Source organism: Phacochoerus africanus, chromosome 4 (assembly GCF_016906955.1).
Source record: "Phacochoerus africanus isolate WHEZ1 chromosome 4, ROS_Pafr_v1, whole genome shotgun sequence".
Classification (NCBI taxonomy): Eukaryota; Metazoa; Chordata; class Mammalia; order Artiodactyla; family Suidae; genus Phacochoerus; species Phacochoerus africanus.
The window spans coordinates 83,039,720-83,067,647 of record NC_062547.1 but is presented as its reverse complement, the minus strand read 5'-3'; the positions used below and the strand labels follow the sequence as shown (position 1 = coordinate 83,067,647).

The 27,928-nt window shown below is 42.4% G+C and overlaps 1 protein-coding gene across 4 annotated transcripts in view; it reads right to left on the bottom strand.

The window, feature by feature from the left end:
• The window catches only part of ARHGEF28 (Rho guanine nucleotide exchange factor 28), a 340,195-nt gene that overhangs the window by 106,467 nt on the left and 205,800 nt on the right, over positions 1-27,928 (bottom strand). For all 4 annotated transcript variants that reach the window (XM_047778093.1, XM_047778094.1, XM_047778095.1 and 1 more), the window contains 3 exons: positions 12,280-12,401; positions 7,690-7,970; positions 1,515-1,722 (listed from right to left, as the gene is read on the bottom strand). In XM_047778093.1, the coding sequence (XP_047634049.1) occupies positions 1,515-1,722; positions 7,690-7,970; positions 12,280-12,401 (611 nt within the window). The remainder of the gene's footprint in view (positions 1-1,514; positions 1,723-7,689; positions 7,971-12,279; positions 12,402-27,928) is intronic.

The window sequence follows — 27,928 nt, the reverse complement described above, 5'->3', positions numbered from 1 at the left end:
CTACATTTACAACCATACCCATTTCTTATTATTCAGAAAATCACACGATCTTTAGATTCAAAAGACTGTGACAGCTTTACAGGCCTCAGAACTGATAGAGGAGCATTTAGGATCTGGGGTCAGAAGGCCTATATTTGGGTTCCTACTCTATCACCACGCGTGGGCAACCTGGGCAAGAGAGCTAGTCTCTCCAGAATCTCAATGGCTCAAGAATTAAAAGTACTACTTGTGTCTTAAGTGAGTTCTAGGAAAATGACATATTTTGTACTCACATAAAGCATGTTTTGTATATTGTAGAGCACGCTATAAAAATAAAGCATTACCGGAGTTTGCATTGCTGCTCAGCGGTAACCAACCTGACTAGCTACCATGAGGTTGAGAGTTTGATCCCTGGCCTTGCTCAGTGGGTTAGGGATCTGGCGTTGCAGTGAACTGCAGTGTAGGTTGCAGATACAGCTCCGATCTGGGGTTGCTGTGGCCGTGGCGTAGGCCAGCAGCTACAGCTCTGATTCAACCCTTAGCCTGGGAACTTCCATAACGCCATGAGTGTAGCCCTCAAAAGACAACAAAATAAATAAAAAATAAAAATAAAGCATTACCATATGTTCGTGGTAAGAGACATTTAAGCACAGCATATATTGCTTGACAGTAGTAAACTCAATTTAAAAAGAAAACGAGTGGACAACAGAAATCAAAAAGAAAACATATGTCCAAAGAGAAAAGGGTTTTCTCTGTAAGACCAGAAGAGTCTTTTAAAAAACCACAAAAAAATGAAACTCCATTGCGTAAACACCAATGAAAGAAAAGTGTCTCCTACGGAAAAACTGACAAAGTCTGTGGTTTTCCAGATGAGTTCGTCCAGGCAGGAATGCTCTACAAACCTCACCTCTGCCTTAGCAATATTATTTACCTCATCGCTTGGGCCAAGCAAAATTTTATGTGAGCAAAACAAGTTTGATCACTTAAACTCACTTCATGCTACCAGTTTTCCTCCCATTGCCCAGGGAATGATGGCAGAAATCACAGTATGAAATGGTAAAATGTTCCACGCACGTGAAAGTTTATCTGCACTGGTGGTGGTTAATGAAAACACACCATGGTGAGTAAGGACCAGACACATTAGGATGGGAGAGATTAAAAAGACTGTCTCGGAGTTCTTATCGCGGCTCAGCGGAAATGAATCTGACTAGGAACCATGAGGTTGCGGGTTCGATCCCTGGCTTCGCTCAGTGGGTTAAGAATCTGGTGTTGCTGTGGCTGTGGTGTAGGCCCGCAGCTACAGCTCTGATTAGACCCCTAGCCTGGGAACCTCCACATGCTGCAAGTGCGGCCCTAAAAAGACAAAAAGACAAAAAAAAAAAAAGGCAGACTCAGGCAACTTTCATGGGTCTCCAAAAAAAGAGACAAACATTTACACATGTGACCATGACATAATTTGTCTTTCAGAGATGGGCAGATGTATACAACATATTTTCCACATTTATAACAAAGCAAATTAATACCAATAAGAATACCTTCAGCTGCAGGCTACTTGATAAAGAAAGCGATTCAGTCCTGGAGATATTAAAATCTGGTTCAGTGTTGGTCTCAAAAGAGTCCAGTTCATCCCCACTAGGAAGGCCAGTCCTCGAAGAACTCTGAGACACTGGAGTGTGGCAAAGGTGTGGCTGGGCGGAGTGCCCCTCTCCCTCACTGTCGGCATCCAGGGCATCAAGACTGGAGCTGAAGCACAGGGTAGGCAAACAACACAATCACCAAGAAGTCCAAGCTCAGGGTTCTAGTTCTTTGATTTCAGATTCTCTCACTGGTGTCTGCTGCAAAGCAAACTCATTTGATACCTAGCAAAATTCATATTTAAGTGATTTGTATTGTCCCCCCACCATAGCTTCTTTTTTTTTTAATTTTATAATGGTTTTTATTTTTTCCATGATAGCTGGTTTACAGTGTTCTGCCAATCTTCTACTGTACAGCAAGGGAACCCAGTCACACATACATGTACACATTCTTTTTCTCATAGTATCATGCTCCATCCTAAGTGACTAGATAGAGTTCCCAGTGCCATATAGCCTCTTTTTAAACCAGATTTTATGTTCCCCCAAATGAACATCTCAACCCAGCCAAAGCCACCTCAAGTGTTCTAAGGAACAAGAGCTGGTTCGAGTTAGTGCTCTCCTCGCCGCTGCTCTTACATAAATGTAATTATCACAAGCTCCAAATAGTTACCCTTCGAATATTAAAAACACAGACAAAACACAGCCCCTGGGCTGTTTGGTAGGTGGTGGGGCAGTCGGGGACGGAGGTCGGCTCGGAGGCAATTTGCAGGTAAAAATGCGGCCTGGCATTCCTCCTCCGCCCCGGAAAACTCAGGAAGAAGGAGAACGTGTAAGAAGGCAAGAAGAGGAGTTCCCATTGTGGAGCAGCGGAAACAAATCTGACTAGGAACCTTGAGGTAGCCGGTTAGGATCCCTGGCCTCGCTCGGTGGGGTAAGGATCTGGCGTTTCGGTGAGCTGTGGTGTAGGTCGCAGACGTGGCTGGGATCTGGCGTGGCTGTGGCTATGGTGTAGGCCAGTAGCTATAGCTCCGATTAGACCCCTAGTCTGGGAACCTCGTATGCCATGGTGGGCCCAAAAAGGACAAAAAACAAAAAAACAAAAAAAAAGAAGGCAAGGAGAGATGTATGAAGATGTCATCCCAGAGTTGGTATCAAGAAATAGGTCAGACATGTGTCACATGAGGTTCCAAAAGATCATATCGAGGTCATATTATGTTCAGAGATGTTAAAAAAACAATTCCCGGAGTTCCCATCGTGGCTCAATGGTTAATGAATCTGATTAGGAACCATGAGGTTGCGGGTTCGATCCGAAGCCTTGCTCAGTGGGTTAAGGATCTGGTGTTGCCGTGAGCTGTGGAGTAGGTCGCAGACACAGCTCGGATCCCGCGTTGCTGTGGCTCTGGCGTAGGCTGGCGGCTACAGCTCTGATTAGACCCCTAGCCTGGGAACCTCCATATGCTGCGGGAGTGGCCCTAGAAAAGGCAAAAAGACAAAAAAAAAAACCCAATTCCCATGAAAAATCCATCTCAGAAACAGGTGGTGATTCTGCTTAATGCTTGCTTTTCTTTCTTCATTTGACTTTAATAACTGTACAATTAAAAAGCAAGCATTTGACCTTGAGCATTCCCGGCTCCTGCCCATCCCATCAACATTTTAAACCACTTGACCTGTGAGGTCAAGCGCTTCTACGGGCATGTTAACATACATTTCATTGTTAAATAGACTTTTCTTTGGTTGTGATAGTTATGGAGTTAATTTTTTTTTTTTTTTTTTTTTTTTTTTTTTTTAGGGCTGCAGGTATGGCAAATGGAAGCTCCCAGGCTAGGGATCAATCAGAGCTATAGTTCCCCCCCCCCCCCCGAGGCCACAGCCACAGCAATGCCAGAACTGAGCCACATCTGCAACCTATGCCACAATTCACGGCAACGCCAGATCCTTAACCCACTGAGTGAGGCCAGGGATCGAACCCACATCCTCATGGATACTAGCCAGGTTCATTATGGCTGAGCCACTACAGGAATTCCTGGAGTTAAAATTTTAACAGCAACACAATGAAACTTTGTTGATTTTGAGATAGAAAGAACCAGAAACAGACTTTGAATTAATTCACTTGGGTTATTTTTCTTAAAAAATCAGAGGCTATTTAATGGCCACTAAATATCAACTTAATAAATTATATGAAGATAAATAAATTATATGGCATTTGGAACAGAGGTCCTACTATAGGTTTCTAACTCAAACACGTATAGCAGTCTCTAGTCCTTGAACTATTTCAGGGTCCCTCCTGGGCACCAGCAAACACAGCAATAAAGGCCATGATCAGCACCAGCGAGGGTTTCCAGCGGGGTTTTCTCCATGGAGAACTCACTGAGGGCCTCCACCTTGGCCTTGGGAAGGAGAGGACCAATTGGAGGTGGGTTTCACACATTAATTCAGCACCCAAATGTGTTGGAATTCATAGTTATTTCTCATAAAAAGAAAAAAACTACACCTTAGTTAAGAACGCCTTTCTGGTCAGTGTTGGTGCTTTGAATGTTACAATAATGTGACTAGAGATATTTTAAGGTGCTAGGTCGTTTACTTAATTCAATGATAGTCTGAAGGTAGAAAGAGACCTGGGGGAGATTTGCCGATGTCCTGTACCCCTGCATTTGTCTTTCAACTTGTGATCTCCATACTAAGGAAAATTCATTCAAGTGATTGGCTGCCTACACAAATATCCTATTTTAATTCAAGCTCTTCCAGCTAATTCAGAGCACTTCTCCATCACCATCCATACACCCTAGAAGTATTTTATTTTATTTTCACACTATACTTTAAAATATTTTTTTCATTTCATTCAAATTGGGCTACTATTTGTCTTTGTTAAGCTATTACGGGGAAGATATTTGGTATTGCAGACAATATTCTTCAGGCTTATCTCTAAGTTTATCATTTTAAAATACCATTTTTCAAAGTCCCATTAGTGGGATAGGAAATAGATGCTGCAGGCTGTGACCAGAATTTTCCTTTGAAATAGTATAAAATAGAAAATGTCAGAATACTTTCATGTTATCTCAGAAAACATTTGTTTAAAGTGTATGTGGGGGGGGGGAGCGGGGGGAACTCTGTTCATGGTATGACAAGGATTTCTTTTTAAAACTAAAAAGAAATTCTTTTTCTTTTAGAGCATTTCCTTGTAAAACAACAAAGATTTTAAAATGTAAGTTTTATTAAAAAAAAACAAACACTTGACTTTATCACCTAATTTTGGTTGTATAATTTTTAAGTAAATGTTGCAGTGCTTATTTTCCCCTCATAGCTTCTTAAACTGTATTCATTTTAAATAATACAATGGTTACATAGTGCACATATTTTATTTTCACCCAAATACTGTCTGAAACCCTAGAAAACTTAGGACTTCGGTCTCAGTCAGTCTTGTTCCTGGGTTAACCCTAATTTTTATCGTTTACCCCACATTTTCTCCTTCATGAAGAGTTCCCAGGGAGTTCCCATGGTGGTGCAGTGGAAACAAATCCAACCAGGAACCATGAGGTTGCGGGTTGGATCCCTGGCCTCGCTCAGTGGGTTAAGGGTCCAGCGTTGCCATGAGCTGTGGTGTAGGTCACAGACATGGTTCAGATCCCACATTGCTGTGGCTCTGGCGTAGGCTGGCAGCTGTAGCTTTGATTCGATCCTTAGCCTGTGAACTTCCATATGTCATAGGTGCTACCCTAAAAAGCAAAAAAAAAAAAAAAAAGAAGAAGTTCCCAACCTCTCAGCCAATTCATTTATTAATGCACTGGGTACACAGTTTGAGTTTATTATCAATTATTAATTATCTTCCACCACGACACCCCCCGAAGAGAGGGTCCCACAGCCATGCTGGGGCCAAGATGGAGCTCTGTGGGGGAACACATGTCCTTTCTCCTCATTCCTGTATTTTTTAGTGGAGAAAGAAAACACAGGAGATAAAGTTGAAAGGGATCATCTTAGGACATCATCTTTCTTTGCTTTTCCCCTCCCTCCACACCTGAGTTGTGGCATTTTTACAGAGGCTTCTAATTGCTTCGGCTCAAACTGGATACTTTTTGTAATCCTTGAAAGGGGCAAAAATCTGTCTGCAGCAGTGAGATGTTCAAATGTCCCAGAGAAGAAGACCATGATCAGAAAATACAATTTAGACAGGCTACAAATATTTGCATAACAGAACAGAGCCTATCCGTGTCCTTTCCTCTTTTCTTGCTAGAGTGGCTCCTGTAAAGAACTTCCTGGGCTCACAAACTCAACAAATCTCAAAGATCCTGTCAGAATGCACTAATCACACAGCTCCATCTGTTTTTGCAGAACTACACAGAATCCCGCCTTGACTGGCAGCATGTTTTCCCAGGCAGATATGTGGAAAGTCCAAAATGTCCCATCAGTTTGATGTGCAGCCAGGACCACCCAAGCATCTTTAAAATCACAATATGTGATTTGTGAATTTTTAATTCACAAAATATAAATCTGAAGAAAATATTCTATTATTTATGTGCCAGACACCATTCTTGGTACCAATACCTGTAAAAGTTTTATTACCTCAACTTGTTGTATACGAGTGCAAAGGGCAGCCCTGTGATTGGCACCTAGCAACTGCTGCTTCCCCTCCCTTTCACTCTTGTCTGATCATTGAAGTCTCTAGAGAATATGCATTCAGATAAATATTTCTTTACACACTCACGTGTGTGTATTCTATTTTTCATTCTGATTCATAACATTATGTGTAAAACTGGACATATAATCAGAGATCTAAGGCATAGGGAGAAAAAAAGCTATTCCCTAAGAAATGTGGACAGTAAGATGAAGTGAAATGAACAAAAATTGGCCTATTCCCTAAAGAAAGTAGACAAAAGAATGGATGGATAAGAAGTGAATACAAAGATACAGGGGCACACATACATGCGTGCGTGCATACACATACACCATATAATGTGTATAGTCATATCATATACAATAAAACTATTGTTTTAGTGACATTTTTGCACATACAAGAAAATATGTGTCCGGTAACTATAAGTTGGTTACAGAGAATACAAATAAAACACCCACGAGCCCACTTGAAACTTAAACACTGGCCACACCACTGCTTAAGCTCTTTCCATTCCTTACTTTGTCCACTTGATGCAACAACTACCTTAAATACGAGGATCTTTATCCTCTTCATTCTTATTTTTTTGGTCATTGCTTAAGCACTTTATTCATGCCCTGTATTAATAGATTGTGTGATTCTGCATTTTATAAAAGTGAAATCTAACTGAAGTATTTTGTGGCTCCTTTTTATTCCACTTCATGTTACTGAGATGCATATATGATTATGCATGTAGACGTAGTCATAGTTAAGTCATTTGCACTACTGTATGGTATTCCATTGTGTAACTATAGCATAAGTTATCTATTCATTCCCCACTATTTGGGTTATTTCTTACTGCAATAAATAATCTTGCATATGTCTCCTAGGACACAGAAATAGAACTGCTGGATTATAACATATATGCATATCCAACTTTACAAGATAATGCCAAATTATTATACAACTTTCACTTCTATCACCTGTATGAAGGAGTTTCCATCATATGCATTTTCACCAAAATGTGGTACATTAAACTTTAAAATTCCTCCCTATCTGGTAAGTGTCTAATGGTATCTCATTGTGGTTTTCCCTCTATTATATTTTGTCAGTTTTCTTACGTGTCTTACTTTTAAGTCCAGGCATATAAGAACCTAAAAGGAGGCAAATTTTGAGGTAGAAATAAAATGGTGGGGACAATAAAAACAATTTTTTTTTTTTTTTTTTAGGACTGCACCTGCAGCATACGGAGGTTCCCAGGCTAGGGGTCGAATTGGAGCTATAGCTGCTGGCCTACACCACAGCCATAGCAATGCCAGATTCAAGCCGCATCTGCGACCTACACCACAGTTTGTGGCAATGCCGGATCCTTAACCCACTGAACCAGGCCAGGGATGGAACCCATGTCCTCATGGATCCTAGTCAGGTTCATTAACTGCAGAGCCACGAAGGGAGCTCCAATAAGAATGTTTTAACAAGAAGAAAATAGAATTTTCTAAGTCCAGTTATCGGGTTCTTTGATTTTCTACATTGTTGCATGTGGTACTTTACCTTCTTCTCTTTAGATGACTTTGTTCCTTTTCAAATCCATGAAGACCGAAAGAAAGATTCAAATTGGAAGCATATGAGCTAGATGGTGACATGAAAGACTGCCGGGCTTCAGGGTGGAGTATCACGTCCTTGTTTCCATGTGGGGGGTACATGCCAGAGCTGGTTTCAGTAGGAAGGATGTGCTTGCTGCTCTCAGACCCCAGAGTAGAACCCATGGACTCAGGGCCGGTATCCGGAGTGATTCCCTCTATATTAACATAGTTAATATCCAGATCACCAACCTGGTGATTGAAAGAAAAATACGTGCTGAATGATTGGCTTAGTGGAAAATAAAGTTTTCACAATTTCAGCTTATCTTTTTTGTTTCGTTTGTTCTTGGTGTCATTTTGTTCTATGTAAGCTGAGAAGTCTGACATGATAAATTTCTGTTCACCTGGCCGTTACCCCATGATTCACAAGAGGAAGAAGACCAACTGAGTGTTTTATAAACTTTATTACAAAACCACAAACTGACTATGCTTTTAACATTGTATGAACCACTGACTCAAAATGAGGGGAAATATTTTAAATACTTGAGAGAAAAACTAAAGAGCCAACTGAGCTTGTAAAATAGTTTATAGGAATCTGGTAACCAAGTTAGTGATGGTCACGTAAATATGAGTCTCCCAAACAAAAATAAGATCCAGTAAAAGTACATTAAGATGTATGGATTTAGCATAACTGGAAGACAGAAAATATCCCAAACTTTAAATGACCGGTGACTAAGAAACATCAAGTCTCAGCAAGCAATCTGTCATACTCCACCATAAGCCTTTACAGAGAATAAGAGCAGTCTGGAAATATTTGCTTAGTACAAAGAACAGCGAGTTAGTAGAGAGCCTGAGACTGATCTAAAATCATCCCCTGAAAGAGAACACTCAGCCCACACTGGACACTGAAAAAAAGTCCTGGTTGGTGAAAGCACTTGCTCTAAGGAAGGGGCTTAAAGTACTGAGAGTGTGAGGTAGTGGCATCAAAAGGCATCACTTCGAGGGAAGAAAACAGTAAAAAGGAAGAGAACAACATCATTTATAAATAAGATAGTAAAGGAGTTCCCTGGTGGCCTAGTGGTTAAGGACTTGACATTGTCACTGCTGGAGTTTGGGTTCAGTCCCTGTCCTGGGAACTTCAGTATGCTGTGGGCATGGGCAAAAGTAAAGAAAGAGAGGAAGGAAGGAAGGCAGGCAGGCAGGGAGGCAGTAAAGGGGAAAAGAAGCAAAGGGGGAAATATAGGGCCCTAAATCAACTATCATCATAATAATCATTTACTAATGCAAAAACATTCAAAGAATGTTAGTGGGTGAGAGTCATAAGAGTAACAGGAAATGTACAGAGACTCAAACTCTCTCCCCACAAGATACTTAACAATTTAAGAAGAAAAAAAAAAGCAGTTTTACTGTACAGAAACTTGGTAAGTCAAAAATATCACTGGTAATGGGACAAATGATTGTCATGTGCCTTCTGATACAATGAACTGAGAAGAGCGCATCGTTTCTGTAATAGGCCTGCCAACCACATGTACCCTGGATATAATCATGAGGAAATAGAAGTCAAACCAAAATTAAAGGACATTATAACACAAACCAACAAAAACCAACATGGTCTGTAGTCTTGAAAATTGTCAGTGTCATAAAAGACAAAGACAAAGGAATTGTCCCAGATGAAAGGAGACTAAAGGGACACAACTCAATGCAAGACATGCTATTCAATTTTCTTTTGCTACAAAGAAGATTATTGGGACAATGGGCTAAAACTGAATCAGGTCTGTAGACAGCTAACAGTACAGTGTCAATGATGATTTCCTGATTTTGGTAACATGTGTGCTTATGTTAGAGAATACTCATGCTTTCAGGAAAGCACACAATGCAAGACTGAGGGGTGAAGGGGCACCATGTTTTCAATTTCCTCTCAAATGGTTCATATTTATATACATATCTTAAGCATTTGCATGTTTACAAACACAGAACCAGAATAATAAAATATGGGAAAACGTGAACATTTTTTGATGCAAAGTATACACGGATTCTTTGTACTGAATGATGTCGGCTTGAAATGACGTCCAAGTAAAAATTTTTTCAAACTAGTTTATATGACAGCATAATCTTCAAAGTAGTTTTTATCATGCGAGTTTCCTCATCAGATAGGTTGATAACCTTAAAAATTCATGGGAAACAGTTTCATAAACACGCTAGCAATCTTTTTAGGTGCCAGTGCCAGGTTGAGATGAAAAAAAATTAGATAAGATTCTTTCAAGAGAGTGCTAGAAACTATTTTCGATATGCAGAATTTGGATTCCTTATGTTGTTCTTGCTATTCAAATGGATATAGGAATAGTAAAAGAAATTATTTAACTATACTGCAACAATATAGTGAATTTTGTGGTTTGTCTCCAGATTTTTAGTTTTGTTTTCATTGCGCAAGTTCATCAATCCTCTGCTCATTTCAGTTCATCAATCAAGCTGAGTTCTCTTTATTTTTTTTTATTTTATTTTTTGTCTTTTATCTTTTTAGGGCTGCACCTGTGGCACATGGAGATTCCCAGGCTAGGGGTCAAATTGGAGCCGCAGCCGCAGGCCTACACCACAGCCATAGCAACACAGGATCTGAGCCGCGTTTGCGGCCTACACCACAGCTCATGGCAATGCTGGATATTCAACCCCCTGGCCAAGGCCAGGGATCGAACCTACATCCCCATGGATGCCAGTAGGGTTTGCTACCCGCTGAGCCACGACGGGAACTCTGTGAATTCTCTTTAAATATATGCTTCACATCATTAAAGCAATTCTTCTCTCACTCAAAATATTTCCAAATAGAAAATATATCCTAAGCTCATCTTTGGTTTGAGAAGTTTCATATTTTTAATGTATCTTAGAACATATAAAGACAGAGTTTGCCCTACATAATATCAAATACAATTTTAGCCACTTGAGGGAAATGGAAGTACTGCAGTATTCACTGAGGCTCAGAACAACAAATATGATTCGAATGGACTTCATTTAAATACTGAGAAGATACGGCAACAGAAGAAAACCATTAAAATCAGAATATGGCCAGAGAGCATAGTAAGTCCAATTGCCTTGAATCTTCAAAGAATGTCCCCAGAGCTCCCACTTTGTCCTAAATCCTCAGCCTAGATTTCTATAACCAAAGCTGATATTCAGTGGCTCTGTACCAACAAAACTATACCTGTTAATTACAGCTATGTCCATTACGATTTATTAGTTCTTCCGTCATTTTGAATACCATTTCAATCTATGCCATTTAAATTATGCATTGGATGAAACAATGTTTCATAACCCAAAGGGAAAAGCAGAGACATTCAACTGACAGGCTGAAACGGAGATCTACTAGACATAAAGTTTATATTACAGAAAACATCCGCAAGTAATAGAGTACTATATATGCAAACTAACAACAACAACAGCAACAAAAAGGTCAAAGAGATAATTGCTCAATGAGCACATATATAGTGCATCTTATGGGGAGATTTGGCTTTAAAGACAAGGGATAAGGCAGAAATTGTATGTTGTCAAAATGACTCTTGAAAATCCCTTAAGTCTCCCGTAAATGAGGGCGTGTGGAAGTTTTCAAATCTATATTTTAATTTTTATAAATATTAAAATGAGGATCACCAAGACAGAAAAGAACAAAGAACAAATCTATATGTAGATGAACATTCAAGCCATCTGCCTTCATGAGATTTAACTCACAAATCTCTATCAGGGAATGGGTGGAGAATTCTAAAGGATTTCAGCTTCCCTGTAACATGACACAATTCTGTTTTAATAATACTAAAGCTCTGTAACCTAAGCACACACAATAGGTGTGCTGTGAGGATTAAGCAGACAATTTACGTGATGGTATCTTCTGGGGCTGGCATCATACTCTTGCTCATTAGTGTTTGCTGGATTTGAATACAAATATTGTTTCATCAGGTCATACACAAACTCTATTTTGGGAGTTTCCCGTCATGGCGCAGTGGAAACGAATCCAACTAGGAACCATGAGGTTGCGGGTTCGATTTCTGGCCTTACTCAGTGGGTTAAGGATCCTGCGTTGCCATGAGCTGTGGTGTAGGTTGCAGACGCGGCTCAGATCTGGTGTTGCTGTAGCTCTGGTGCAGGCCTACGGCCCCAGCTCCAATTAGACCCCTAGCCTGGGAACCTCCATATGCCTCAGGTGCGGCCCTAAAAAAAAAAAAAAAAACCCTCTATTTTGAAAAGCCACAGAAGAGAAATTGGCCTCCCAGATGTCACTTCCTGCTTTGGCACCATGGCTGAGTGTTCACACTCTTCTCCTTTGACACTGTCCTAAGACCCCTTCCCCATTGCTTCTTGGTGGGGGGCGGGGAGAGGGGAAGGTGCGCTGTGTTCTGAAGGAAGGGCCGAAGTTACATGCTTTTATGATGAGATTCCACGGCAACATCAGCTGGGCTGCCCTTAGGCTGAAACGTCTGGAGGAGCGCCATAGTGTTGAACCCAAGCGTCTCTCTCACCTGCTCAGGTTTTGGAAAGAGGACAGATGCCCCCAGTAACCTCCCTCACACCTTACCTGATCTATCACCATGCAGTTAGCATAAACTTCATCACCGCCATTCAGCATGTCAGAAGGACGGCCAGCAGCAAGGAGCAGGGGAGGATGCTTGGATTTTCTGAGGACATCAGAGGAACGATCTAGAGGAAAAATGGAAACAGGACAAATAAAGTATAAGGCATTTATTTCACAGGCAAGTTTACCTTCTTAATCAAACCACAAGGGGAAAAAAAATCAAGATTGCACTTTAAGATGGCATTTTGCTGTCTTCACTACGAAGATCTAAAATGCAGTATTTTCCTCTTCTACAGTCAGTCTCAGTAATCTTTCCAGTAATCTCCGGAAAGAATGAATAGTTCAAATAAAGAAATACGTGCCCGTTTCAAGCGCTATTCTTCCAGGGTTCCTGTCGTGGCACAGTGGAAACAAATCTGACTAGCATCCATGAGGATGCAGATTCGATCCCTGGCCTCGCTCAGTGGGTTAAGGATCCAGCATTGCCGTGAGCTGTGGTGTAGGTTGCAGACTCGGCTTGGATCCCTCATGTCTGTGGTGTAGGCTGGCAGCTGTAGCTCCGATTTGACCCCTAGCCTGGGAACCCTGACCCCTAGCCTCCATATGCCACGGTGAGGCCCTAAAAGAAAAAAAAAGTCAAGCACTATTTTTCCAATCATAACAGGTTTTCATAAAAATCAATTAGGTTTTTAGCCTTCAATTTTTTTTTTTTCCCCGCTGTACAGCATGGGGATCAAGTTACTCTTACATGTATACATTTTTTTCCCACCCTTTGTTCTCTTGTAATATGAGTATCTAGACATAGTTCTTAATGCTACTCAGCAGGATCTCCTTGTAAATCTATTTTAAGTTGTATCTGATAACCCCAAGCTCCCGATCCCTCCCACTCCCTCCCTCTCCCGTGGGGCAGCCACAAATCTATTCTCCAAGTCCATGATTTTCTTTTCTGTGGAGATGTTCATTTGTGCTATATATTAGATTCCAGATATAAGTGATATCATATGGTATTTGTCTTTGTCTTTCTGACTCATTTCACTCAGTATGAGAGTCTCTAGTTCCATGTTGCTGCAAATGGCATTATTTCACTCTTTTTTATGGCTGAGTAGTATTCCATTGTGTATATATACCACATCTTCCTAATCCAACCATCTGTTGATGGACATCTGGGTTGTTTCCATGTCCTGGCTATTGTGAATAGTTCGCCTTCAATTTTTAAGGTTAGGCTACAATTCGCTTCACTGCATAACCTGGAAGCACTGGAAATCATACTTCAAGCTTTGGATTCCACCGAAGTGTTCAGGCTCCAGGCCTTTTACAAAAGGACCCGAGACAGGACACAGTCTAGTTGTCCTGGCTCTGCCTGCTGAATATGCATCATCTCATATGGAGAGAGTTTTGTTTCCATTTTTTCATTAAAGAAATGTTTTTGCTTTGCTTTCCGTGTTCTCAGCTTTGTTCTAAAGAGACGACGTTGCTCCAAGTTGAGTCCCAGAGAGCTGAGATCTTACTACATTTGCAGGGAACACAAAGTCAAAGGTAATAAATCACAGTTGAGCCAGGATGCCTCATTTCTTGTGACTAAGGCTACCTTACTTCATTTCCAAATACCTTTACAAGTTCCTCATCCATAAAAGTAGATAATTATGCCTTCTTCATAGTGCAGCTGGAAGGATTAAATGAGTTCAGACATGCAAAGCACTTAACACATGCCTAGGACTAAGCAATTGCTCAATAAATACTGTCACTAGTATATGTTATGTCTTACAATTAAAAGTGACTTTACCATGTTCCATTGAGGTACAAGGATATTAATGCTAATCAGTATGAGTATGTTATACTAGTAATAAATTGTTAATATCTATAAACGACTTTACTAGGGTAGATTCAAACGACCCTGGCTTTAGAGTCTACCTGAATATACCTCTTCCCCACAAGACACTAAAGTGCGATTTTGTCAAGCTTCTTGAGGAAATATACATGGAAAAGGGAAAGTTGTTGTTGTTGTTATTGTTGTTGTTGCTTTTTAGGGCTGCACCTGCAGCATATGGAAGTTCCCAGGTAGGGGTCAAATCAGAGCTACAGCCGTCAGCCTACACCACAGCCATAGCAATGCCAGATCTGAGCTGAGTCTGAGACCTACACCACAGCTCATGGTAATGCCGGATTCTTAACCCACTGAGCAAGGCCAGGGATCGAACCCACATCCTCATGGATACTAGTCAGGTTTATTACCATGAACCCAGAATGGGAACTCTGAAAAACCTTTTTTTTTAATCTATCCTTTCTTGTTTTCTCTCTTTACTGAAATAGCTAGCAATATAACATACAAAGCCCACAAACACTTCACAAGTATAATTTTTATGATGAATTACTACACATTTTCACTCTAATTACACAACATAGAAGCCTGTTCTAAAGGTTATAAATCAAGAATCTGACAGAACGCTTTCACCACGTTCTGAAGAAAATACTTGCTGATTTATCATCTTACAGAATGTTTGAAAAAATAATCATAAATAACTCAACGTAGCCCTCTGAACTTTAATTAATCCAGCTTAACTGCTCTACCAATGTCTTAAGATCACAGAGTATGAAACATCTGGCATTTCTGCCATCGCACTCGAGAAGCTGGTTATGCCCCTTTTGAGCCATTTTGATCATGGCTAAATTAAGACTTCATTGAAAACTAGACTCTCTGAAGAACTTACAAGATAGTCAACAAAATAATGGCAAACAATTGATGTACATCATATTTTAAAAACAAATGAAATATTACCCTCAAACTGTCTGGGGCCAGTGAATGCATTGCCCAGTTACCCAGTGTCTAGGTGCTGAATTGTCAAGAGAACAAGCTCCGTGTTCAACACTCTGACCCTCACATCTCAAGGAAGAGAAGGACCAAGAACACTTCTATTTTCACATACACAGACAAAAGGCACTTGGATTCAACTTATCTTCTGCAAATAAATCTACCTGGATGATAGCAGATCAGACTCTATAAGGAGATTATACACATGCAGTAAAATAAACTTAAGATGGTAGAGTTACTTGGACCAAGTTGGTGTCTAATTTGCTTTCTGCACAAGTAATTTGATCACTGCTTTAGAAAATGATGTAGTTTGTTTACAAAGACAGATCCATATACTCTCATCTGCAATTCTGAAATCTAGGAAACTCTGACAACCAAAACTTTTTTCTTAAGTTTGGTTCAAAAATGTATTTGGTGGCCTGCCTGAGCCCACATGGGGCCATATCCATTCTCTATTTATCCCACGTGATGTGGACATTCACACAACTGCTGTAGAAATATTACCATGCTTGAGGATGACCATGTCCCATCCTTTGTGGGTCACACCATATATAAGCACTATGCTGATAAAACCTGAAAATTCTGGAGTTCCCATTGTGGCTCAGTGGTTAATGAATCCAACTAGGAACCATGAGGTTGCGGGTTCAATCCCTGGTCTTGCTCAGTGGGTTAACAATCCAGCATTGCCGTGAGCTGTGGTATAGGTCACAGATACGGCACGGATCCCACATGGCTGTGGCTCTGGCGTAGGTCAGCAGCTACAATTAGACCCCTACACTGGGAACCTCCATGTGCCACTGGTGCAGCCATAGGAAAAAAAAAAAGATTTAAAAAAAAGACAAAAAAATAAACCCCTGAAAATTATGAATTCCAAATTAAATCTGATCCCAAAGCTTTCAAAGATGAGATTATCTATCTCTATAAAATTAACCCTCGCAGATATCTGACCGATATATCTCCAGATTTTGTCATTCCTCTACCAAATTCACAGTTTTGCCATATCTACATGTGACTTGAATTATTATAGTCTCTAGTACTTGTGTTTAGATTGACTCACCATTTTCCTTTGAGTAAAACTAACTTTCATAGAAATACCTTGTCTTCACTGTAAACAGCCATTATTCCTTGTCAAAAGTAGAGGGGAATTACACATTCTGAAACAAGGGAAAAGTGGAGTTCCCTGGGGGCTCAGGGGACTCAGGATCAGGCACTGTCACTGCTGTGGCTTGGGTCACTACTGTGGTACAGGGCCACTTCCACATGCTGATATCACTGAACGATCCATTTCAGGAGCAAAAGTAAATGGTAGTTACACGCAGTAGCTGGGAGAACTATTTTGCTGGCACAGCTAGATGGATAGATAGAGAGATAAGTAAAATAAAACAAGAGAAAATAAAGCAATGAAACTACATTCTGACTAAACAGAGTTGCCTACAAAAGCTGAGACTTCAACAGGCCTGCCTTCTGTCACAAAGGGAGATGCTGAAGGATTTGAGAGACATTAAAGATGCAAAGATGCCAACTGACCTCCTCCTTGAATGAGAAGATCAAAAGAAAATGGAAAAGGAAATACCTGCCTTACCACCTGATTCAATGACATCGAGTGCTAGGTTGGGACACCATCTCCAAGGTCAACAGTGTCCAAAAGAATGTACCCCACACTTTGGACAACTTGCCCAGACCACATCGCATCTTGTCACGTAGGTAATGACAGAAAGTCTTATTGGGGAGGACACAATGGTACACAATCATAAAGTTCCCTGGTGGCTCTACAGGTTAAGGATCCAGCATTGTCACTGCTGTGGTACGGGTCGCTGCTGTGACGTGGGTTCGATCCCTGGCCCAGGAAATTCCACATGCCACAGGCATAGCCACAAGCAAAAACACAAACAAACTCTTAAGACAGTCATGAGAAGGGGAAAATCTATCTCCTTTCTAGATCTGCCACCCATAACCTGCAATTTTCTGGGTCACTCATAGCACCTATTTCACTGGCTGCAAAATCCTTTGCAGTATTACGCTCTAAAGAGTTCATAGCTTCCACTTGCCAAAAGACAACAGGATCTAGACGTGAACTAACAAACCAAAAGATGACCCAGACTTGCAAGACCTTCCCTCCTTTATTAATTTCAACACTAGTCACTGCAAATAATGGGCTTCAAACCAGCAGAGTAAGACTTACTGTGGAAAGAAAAGAAGTCTTTAAAAATAGCTTCAAATTGATGTCAGCTACAGATATGCAAGTATCTAATCACTCAACTGTGTTTCAGGCCAAAGAAAAAGCTACAATGGTTGCATTTTCTAAAAAAGTATCTCTTCAATATTTTCAATATGTATGATTTTATTACTTCCATATGCAACTACTTTAGTAGCAAATTAAGTGAAAAATTATTGCCCCCAAAAATTCTTCAGGTCTTCGATGAACATACAGAAATAATTTGCAATAAGAAAATCAGCTTTTGTCTTGAACGCTGTTTTATAAATAGTTTTCTTAGCAAAAAAAAAAACGAATTGTACAGTTTTGTTGTCAGAATTAATATTTATTTATTTATTTATTTATTATCTCTTTGTCTTTTTAGGGCCAACCCACGGCATATGGAGGTTCCCAGGCTAGGGGGTGAATCGGAGCTGTAGCCACCAGCCTACACTACAGCCACAGCAACGCGGGATCTGAGCTGTGTCTGTGACCCACACCACACCTCACGGCAACGCTGGATCATTAATCCACTGAGGAAGGCCAGGGATCGAACCTGCAACCTCATGGTTCCTAATCAGGTTCATTAACCACTGAGTCATGACAGGAACTCCAGAATTAATATTGGTAAACCCATATTTCAGAGATAGTATAAAGGTAACCAAAACCCAACTCCCATCCAATGGCTGCAAATTTTAAATTGGTGAGCAATACTTTGCAGTGGTTAAAAGCAAGTGTAGTAGGTTGCTTGAATTCAAAACCCCATCCCACCATTAGCTGTGCGACCTTAGGCAACTTACTTAACCTCTCTGTGCTTCCATTACCTCATCTATAAAATAGGGATGATAACACATCGCTCTCACAGAATTCTTGTATGATAAAGCAGCTTCATATTTTAAGTGATTAAAACACAATCTGACCCAAAGAAGGATTTTAATCTGACACAAAGTAACCACTATGGAAATGATTGCTATTGTGGAACAAGTAAATAAAGTTTTCTAGTTTTGATAGTCTCACATTTTTTCCTTCTTAAAAAAATGATTTCAACCTTGGTTACAACTTTACATGTTTAAAACCAACCCAAGGCAACTGGAATGTACAAAACATTCCATTTGATATACAAAGAGCTTTTAAAACATTTTAAACTTTATTTCAGCCTCAGCTCATGTTAAGAAATTTTGAGAAGTCCACTAACCAAAACCCCACGCCAACCTGCCCATAAAATGTACCTCCGAAGATTTAAGGATGAGATCTTACGAAATGAGAGAGATTATAAGAGCAGGATGAACAAAGCACCAAGTCAGACAATCAGAGACAGTGTTTCTCAAGAACAAAGGGAGGATTTCAGAAACTACGATGTTCTAACACGATGAAGTGGATTCGGGCCAGGTTCTCCCTGCAGAACGCCTGGAGGATAAACGGTAACTCAAGGGGATCCCCGTCTCTTCCCCCATTAATCTCACTGCTTTGTAATGTGATCTGTGAAACTCTACAAGGACTCCCCCAAGCAGAAATTTTCATCGGCATTTCTTTTGCCCTACTAGATGCTCTAATTAGGTGACACAAGAGAGACAAGGGAAAGTAAACACAATTCACCCAGAGAAAGGAGGAGAATTGGCACTAGCGAGGAGAGGGAAAGGCAGATGCCACCCTTTTCTCTAGTGTTGATTCCTACCCCAGCTCTGGCAGGAAAGAGTTAACAGCACAGACCAGCCTAAGGCCTCTGCAACCAGATTTCTAATCAAATTCAACTCTCCCTCGAGAAGTTAATGGGCCTTACAGCTAAACTTGGCTGGTTATGTAAGAGACTCACACCCAGACAGAAACAAACCGGGCGAAGGCAGCCTTCTGCAAACCTGCTGCTGACCTGGTCTGGCCCCCTCTGCATGCCAGGCTCTCACTGTCAAAGTCAGGAATAAGCCTCTCAGTGCAGATCGATCTCTCTCTCTCTCCCCCTGCCTCTCTCTCGAGTGTTTGTGTGTATCTTTCTCTCATTCGTTCACTCATTCATTCATTCACCCGTTCATTCAGTTCAATTTTCAACCTAGAAGCTTATGGACACGGCAGAAGGATTTATTGAGAATGACTAACCACCACAAAATGGGTCAGTCTTACTTTCAAGTTCAATGCCCAGCACCGCACTGAAATCATGCCCATCCCAGCCACCGCTGCCCTTCCCATTACAGAATCTGATGGTCAGTTCTCAGGCCTCACACGCTGTGTGACCTACAGCAGGATTTGATACGGGTGACTGCTCCCTTTTCCCCATCTCTCTCTCTCTCTTCCTGCCTTTCCGTCTCAGTCTTCCTCATCTTCTGGATTTTGGCAAGTTGCAGTGCTCCAGGGTCAATCCTTAAACCTCTTTCCTCTCTTTCCCTCTCTCCATCCCAGGTCATCTGACCACATGGCGGCACATACCATTCTACCATGATGACTCCCAAATTTTCACCTCCAGTCCAGCCTTCTCCCCGAACCACAGCTGTCTCCTTGGTACCTCCACTGAGTCAGGCAACAGCCCTGCAAGCACGACAGGTGTAGAACAATCCTGCAGAATCCTCCAGTGTCTTCCCATCTCACTCTGAGTCAAAGCCAAACTTGACCACAGCCTACGGTGCCCGGTGCCCGTGCCATATTGAAAGGGCCTGGGGTGGGGAGTGTCGGGGGCGGGGACCCAATTTCAGTGTCGGGGGCGGGGAGTTTCCCACACATTCAAGGGACTCTCAGATACCTGCTGAGGGATCCACAACTCAACTCTACTCTGACATCATCCGCCAGAGATACCATCAGATGCCGCAAGTTAAAGATTCATCCTGCAAACTGACCGCCGCCCCTGCAAACTTCAGGAGTCAATTCTAAGCCCAGGTTGTTACCTGTGCTGCTGATCAATGTGGCTGTAAACCAGGCGTTCCCACGACTCCCTCCCTGGGTTTGATTTATTTACTAGAGCAACTCAGGGCCTCAAATAAACATTTTATTTACCAGCGCACCAGTTTATTATAAAAGGATGTAACTCAGAAACAGCCACATGGAAGAGATGCAGAGGGCAGGGCACTGGGGAAGGGGCACCGAGCTGCCATGCCCCTCCCAGCAGGCCAGTCACCCAGCACCTCCATGTGATCACCAAGTGAAAGCTCCCCCAAACCCAGGCCTTCTGGGCTTTTATGGAGGCTTCATTAAATAGACATGATGGATTAAATCTTTGGTCATTGGTGACTGAATTCAATCCTCAGCCCCTACCCTTTGGTCCAAAGTCACCTCATTTGTTACCACTCTCAGCATTTGGGACATTCCGAGGGTTTTAGTCGCTCTGTGCCAAAAAATGGGATGACGACCAAACATTTCATATTATAAACAACAACATCACAATTCCATTACCTGCCCCTCCTCCACCCTCAGCCAACCTCTCCCTGAAGCCTGCCACCTACTCTAGTCTTACCACACTGGTGTTGCTGTTCTGTGCCTCAGGCCATTTACACCCCTGTCCTATCAGGATCGCTTTTCCTGTGGATATGCAGATGTCTCGCTCCCTCCCTTACTTTCTTCAGCTCTCTACTCAAATGTCATCACAGAGGCTCTCCTTGATCACTATATATAAAAGAGCAATGCCCGAAGCCCTGTCTTCTTTTCTCCTACACCATGTACCATCACATAGCATATTACGTATTTGTGGCATATTGTCTGTTTCCTTCTATTAGGATGTAAGCTCCGGGAGAAGAGCAACTGTGAATGCTTTGTTCACTGTATCCCTAGTGCCCAAGACCCATGTCAGGTATACAGCAGATACTCAATAAACATTCTCTAAAGAATACTTTCTCATCAAGAAAAGAACAGAAACCTTGTACCAGGTACAGCCAAGAAAGCATTCTCTTCGGGTCTGGTAAAGGGTCCTCTGATTCGGAAGGTTTTCTTATTGCCCAGCTATTCTTGCGCGACTCCAGCTTGTGATGGGAGTGTCACTTTCTTACTTCTCCCATTCATTCGCCATTTACCGTCATTCTCTTTTACTACATGTACTGAGTGTCTGCTGACTACCAGTCACTATGCCTCCTGGCCCTCAGCCTCCATCTCTGATACCCTCAAAGCACAGTCATCACAGACGAGCCCCCAGGAGGCCCCCTCACAAGACTCTCAGCCTTCACCTGGCCACCCTCCTTCTCTGGGGGCTTCCTGCCTGTTACCTCTGTGTTTTGCCCTGTGTCATCTACCACATTCCAGGGGTGAGAGTTTTAGTTTGCCCCTCCTGGTAGGACAAGCAACTTTCCTGGTTGGTGTCTGAGCCAAACACAGATTCTCCCATCCTACAGCCCATCACACAGATGCTAAGCACTTCGTGTATGACACCATTCTGTGTGACACGCCCTCTGGAGCAGCAGCGCAGGAATATCACTCTTTAACCTCTTTATTTAAACTACCAGGTAGGTTACTTTTAAAGGAATAACGGGATAATCAGGCAGATTTGCAAAATAAAGGTACTGGAAGAAGATGATCAAGAAAAATAAATTAGAGGAGTTTCCACTATGGTGCAGTGGGTTAAAGATCTGGCATTGTCTCTGCGACAGCTTGGGTTTGATCCCCAGCCTGGTGCAGGGGTTAAGGATCCAGAACTGCTGCAGCTCTGGTATACGTCACAGCTGCAGCTCGGATTCAATCCTTGGCCCAGGAACTTTCATGTGCCATGGGTGCAGCCAAAAAAAAAAAAAGAAAGAAAGAAAAAGAAAAAAAATTATAAAGGAAAGTAGCAAAGTATTAGGTACTTGAAGAATAAGCATGTTCCATATGGGATAATTAATTATACAGGCTAATATTACTACTATAGCTAGTACTTACTACGAACCAGGCAATGAATGTATAATTTTTATTTATCAACTTAATTGAGTCCCAAAACAACCCATTAAAAGCTGTACTCTTTGTTATTTCCATTCTGCAGATTAGGAAACTGCAGTGCTACTTAACTACCCAAGGTCATACTGCCAGTCAGCGGTAGCTCTAGCCGGCACTCTGAGCTAGGGCACAGTGCCTTCTTTCGTAATTAGGGTTACTTAGTATCCTATTTTGAACCAAAGAAAATGGTATTTGAGCAATGTCTGGTATTATCCCATTAGGGAGTTTCATTAACAAGTTAGGAGTATGACTTGTGCCTCGGTGTGTTTGTCCACTTCCTGAGCCTGTGCTGTCTGCCCCGGAGGTCCACTGCCAGAATACGACAGTGTGACTTGAACCAAAAACATTCATGAAACAGTAAGTATATGATTTCATTTGGTTTACCCCCACAGCAACATGCAAGACCATCAAGAGAAAAAACTGAAAAGATACGCTAAGATGCTAACTGCCATCTCTAGGCGGTGGAGCACAGGTGGTTTTTATTTTCTGCCCTTTACTGTCTAAAATTTCTAGATTTCTAAACACCATTTTACATCTAAAACAAGAGGCAAAAAAAAAAACAAGTCATGATTTAAAAACTCGCCTCCTCTTATAAAAGAACAGCTGTGGGATCTCATGCAAAATAGGTTATCAGGAAATCAACCATAGCAGATACTATGTATGTAAATGCATTAGCTGGAAATGTTTTACCCAAGAGGACACAGTATTGTTCTTGCCCATCTGCCAACCTTACTCTCCATAACCACAGGAGGTATTATCATGTTCATTTTGTAGACAAGAAACTTGAGGTCCAAGGAGAGAGATTGCACTGAGACAGTAAGTGACAGAAGCAGAATGCAAACACAGTGCTGACAGAGGCATCCTTTCCCACCACAGCTCACTGCCTCCCCAGTCCCCAAATTCAAAGGGGACTTCAGCAAATTCTAGAAGGTACAGAGAGCCCTTTCTGCCCATGGTCTGAGTGTGCTCTAGAAGGAAGAACCAACGCAGCCTCACAAATGAAAATGAACACTGGAGGGTACACTGTCATTCCCCTTCTTGCTTACTCCTCCTCTCAGGATCTCCTGGGATCTTCCTGATAGCTCTCTTAGCCTTGCTCTTCAGGGCTGGACTTCAGGTTACAAAAGGGATCCACCCAAATTCCAAAATTCCCTGTGGGCCGTATGAAGAGTTTGGTTCACATCAAGATGCATCTGGGTCATAGAGAACAGACTTGGGGTTACCAAGGGGGAGGGCGAGAGAGTGGGATGGACGGGGAGTTTGGGGTTAGTAGCTACAGACTATTGCATTTAGAATGAATAAGCAATGAGGTCCTACTGAGCAGCACAGGGAATTATATCCATTCTCTTGGGATAGAACATGATGGAAGATAATACGAGAAAAAGAAAAAAATATATATATATATGACTGGGTCACTTTGCTGTACAGCAGAAATAGGCACAACACTTTAATTTAAAAAAAAAAGAGGAAAAAAAAGGTTGTGTCTGGGAGAAGCTAGAGACCTTCATCTACCAAATTGGAACAGCCCAAACAGGGATCCAAATGCCAAATGCACCCTCAGAACTCACCTCACCTTTCTGGGATCTTGTGAAAAAAGAAGAGTGAGCCCTGGGATGAGATGAGGGCTCTCCACCCAGGCTGTTCACAACAGCAGCAGCTGAAAGTGGGCGAGAACGGACACCAGGGGTGCTGGGGTGAGCCCCGTTTCTCCAGCCCTCTGCCTTGAAAGCGCCGTTTCTAAATAACAAGTTACAACGTGGCACTCTAAAATGAGATCCCCCAAAGAAGTCCTTTCTACTGTCTTGAAAGACCTAATTACCACAACTGTGGAAGATGAACACAAGCCTTTTCCCTCATAAGACTCTGGAGGCACCGAGGGAGGTGGGGAAAGAGGAGGCAATGAGAAGGAAAGAAAACGTAGGCTCTGAGAACAGCTACACTTTCCCCCCAAACCTTTCCAGGTCCTCATTTCTAATTACAGCAGCACAAAGTAGCCTTCAAGTGGACATATGTTTATGTTTGAAAAAGGAGGACTCAAATATGTAAATAACTTTTTTTTTTCCTGCCCCCGCTTCCCCTCCAAGCGACCAAGGAGATGTTCAGTCATGTGTGGGATGCAGACTTTGGCGTGATTAGATTTAATTGGCAATTCTTTTCCTTTTTTTCCTCTGAAGCCTTCGGCCAGTGGGTCTACAGAAAGGCCAAATGGGCAAGCTGGGCAGAAAGACACTAAGAGGTTATACAAATACCAGGAGAGAAAAAAAAAAAAAAAAACACTTCAAAGAAAGTGGCAGGATGTGCACAAGACCACTTCAGGTGACAGTTGACAAAAAGAGAGACAAACTGATGAGGCAGACAATCCTATATGCTATCATCACAGTAAACCCTATGTGATAGATCATAAATCCTGCATGATCTTATGGGAAGACGCAGGCACATAAAAATGACTGTGGCCACTTCAAAAGTCACCAAGAGCCCCAATCCTCCTGCCTAGAACTATATGTTTTATGTATTTTACCCCCTCTTAATATCCCCAAAAGTAATTAAGTTTACTATAGACAAGGAACTCTACTAGCAAAATAAAGTATTCTCCATTGAAGTGGACTTTTTTTTCCTTTTTTTTTTTTTTTGAACTGTAACTGACATATAACATTAGTTTTCAGGTCTACAACAACCGAATGGTTTGATATTCATAGGTATTGCAAAGTGATCACAATAAATCTGGTTAACATCCATTACCACAGAGAGTTAGTTTCTTTTCTTGAATTGAGACCTTTTAAAATCTACTCTCTTAACGTTCAAATAACTTTCACTTATTTCGTGTCTTCGGCAAGAACATTTCGAATTAGTGAACGTGTGAATCATGGAAGCCAAGCCCCACCTGGCCGTCCTCCACGCTGTTCTGGGTTTCTCCTGGCTGGGAAACATGATTTGGTTCCTGAATCCTATGCCATGATCCTGAGCCCCTTTGGGGGAGGTTCGCATAAATGAGATTTGTTACAACTCACAGCTAGGGCTTTCCATTGGCAGGGACAAAGGACATCAAAGGCATGAGACCCATGGGTTCTCTACCCGCGGGGAACAGTGTGAGATGAGCCGGGAGCTGCACCGAGGGTGGGTGAGCTTTTCTCCCCTCCATTTAGGGCTCTGGAGGAGATCACCTTGCAGGCTGTCCCACCTGGTTATGAGAACCACCACCAACCACCAAGCATCCGGGGTGAGCAAGAAGAGTCACGCAGCAGGGCCAGAGCCAGCTTTCCTGGGTCGCTCCCAGTTGCCTAAGAGGTGAGAATGGATCCTTAAGATGGCAAAGGCTTCTGAAAGGAGCAGGAAGTGGCTGAGGTGCATGCTCAAGGTCTGCCACAGGCCCATCGTGGTGCAAAGGAAGGACCTGTGTAGCAGATGCTTTTAGGCAAGCATGTGAGCCAGGGGCCAGGGGCAGAGACGCCAAGGTTTCTGTGGTGTAAGAGTCAGGTGAGGCCAAGGGAGTGCAGGAGAATCACCGGGTCTGACCAATACCAGGGAGAGGAAGCAGCTGCAGGACTATGGTCACAGATGCTAGAGCACCCAGCAGAACAATCGTGCCTCAGGGAAGAGCCCGGGAGAGTAGATCCGCAACAGAGACCAAGAGGACCCAGAGGGAAGTCAATGGTGGGGGCCTCCTTCTCCTCCCCATCACCAACTTTGCCCCACCCTCACCAGGAAATCACATTCAATACCAGCCTGGCAAGAAAGGAGCAGGGGTGCAGGGAGGGGGGAGGAGAGCAGGAAATCTGAGAGAAAACTGAGTAGTTATCAAAAATGACTATTTACATTATTGCATCGGATCAAGTTTTCTACATAGACGAAAATATACACTTTCCCTTCCCTACTGCCTAGAGGGTAGGACTTCATAAGAAAGATCAGATCTATTATAGACAAAAATGAAGAAATAAAGGCAAAATAAAAAGTATTTGAGGAGTTTCCATCATGGCACAGTGGAAATGAATCCAACTAGGAACCATGAGGTTGTGGGTTCGATCCCTGGCCTTGCTCAGTGGGTTAAGGATCCGGCGTTGATGTGAGCTGTGGTGTAGGTTGAAGACATGCCTTGGATCTGGCATTGCTGTGACTGTGCCATAGGCTGGCAGCTGTAGCTCTGATTAGACCACTAGCCTGGGAACCTCCATATGCTGCAGGTGTGGCCCTAAAAAGCGGAAAAAAAAAAAAAAAAAAGATCTGAGTGTAACATAGTAAAACTGTGCACAACACACTTTCACTATTATACTGACTGTTTCCTGTGATCTAGCCCTGGAGATATGAAAACAGGTCAGCCAGGCTTCACTTTCAAGGAATTTAGCGTCTTAGGGTGGGGGACACGTGAGGGCTGTTATAAAAATATACACAATCCAGAGTGGCACAAAGGACAGAGCAATGAACTTGAGGGAATTCAGGGACTCCTTCCAGAAAAAGGACCCTCAGGCCACATATGAAAGGGAAGTTAGAGATTTCTAGTTGGAAACTGGAGAAATAGTCACACGAATTTGCTGAACAAAAAGTAAAAGGGGAAGGGGAAAGACTCTGAAGGCCTATTTATGAGAGCAGCTCGCAGAACTGAAGGAACTTGGCATTGGATCCAAGTCTTGAGAAGGGGGCATCTTGGCAGCAACAGGCCCCCAGAGACTAGAACGAGGGCATGGAACCTGGCAGGACCCATGGTGAGACTGCTTCCCCTTTTGTGTGTACAATATTTCCTCCTACTACAGACTGGTTTCTCCCAGCTAATGGCTTCCATCCCCCACCCTTCCAGCACTGCTACCCAAGAAAGAAGACATCTCCCTCTGGACTCCAGTTTAAAGAATACCAAGGAAGGCTCTGATTGGCCACATTGGAGTCGTGTGCCCACCCTGGACCAATAGCTGCAGCCAGGCAGGAGGTGTGTGGTGATTGGTCCACCTATGTGGGATGTCCATCCCACCACATCCAGGAAGGGAAAGTCACAAGAAAAGGTGTCAGCATCATTTGGATCCATGGGCAGAGCAGTGGAGGGGCCACCCACTAAAGAATGTGAGTGCTGCTCAGTGAAGGGCAGGAGAACACTAGGCAGACAGAACCAAATGTCTGGGCCAATCTACTATTTGGCACTTCTCTACAATTCTGTGCCCTACGCATCAACAGTGCACAGCCTGGACTATTTTTCCATCACTTTGGTAGACTCTATGTATGTCCGACTCTGCCCATCTTCTTGGAGAAACAGCCTGTTAAAACTGCACCAATTCATCACAGGCTATTGAAATGACATTCCGCCTATGATACCCTCAACTTGAACTGGTCTCTTCACCTTGAACTTTGACGGTAATTTGTCCTGAGCTCTCCTATAGGCCTTATCACATTCTGCCTTAATTAATGTGTCTGAATAAACAACCACTGGTCCTTCCCCAAACCAGAGTGGTAGACAGGAACTTCTTAAACCTGAGTTAATAAATTCGAATAGTGCCTCCTTTCCACTCACAAGGATTAATGCAAAAATGTCCCTTGCCTAAGAATTTGAACTAACTCAAAATAAAGAAAAAAAGTCAGTTTCAAATATTTGGCAAAGTATTTGTTTAACTAAAGGGAGCCATGAGGGGGTATGTAGCTATGTGGTTTGGCAACGGGCTTGTAATGGGCCTCCTCTTCCAGGCTGACAAAGGTAAGCCTCCAGGCAGGGTCTGAAATTGAAACTGCTCTGCACGAAGTTAAACACCATCCTCATTGTGAGCCAACGAAATCTTAGCAGGTTATGTCAC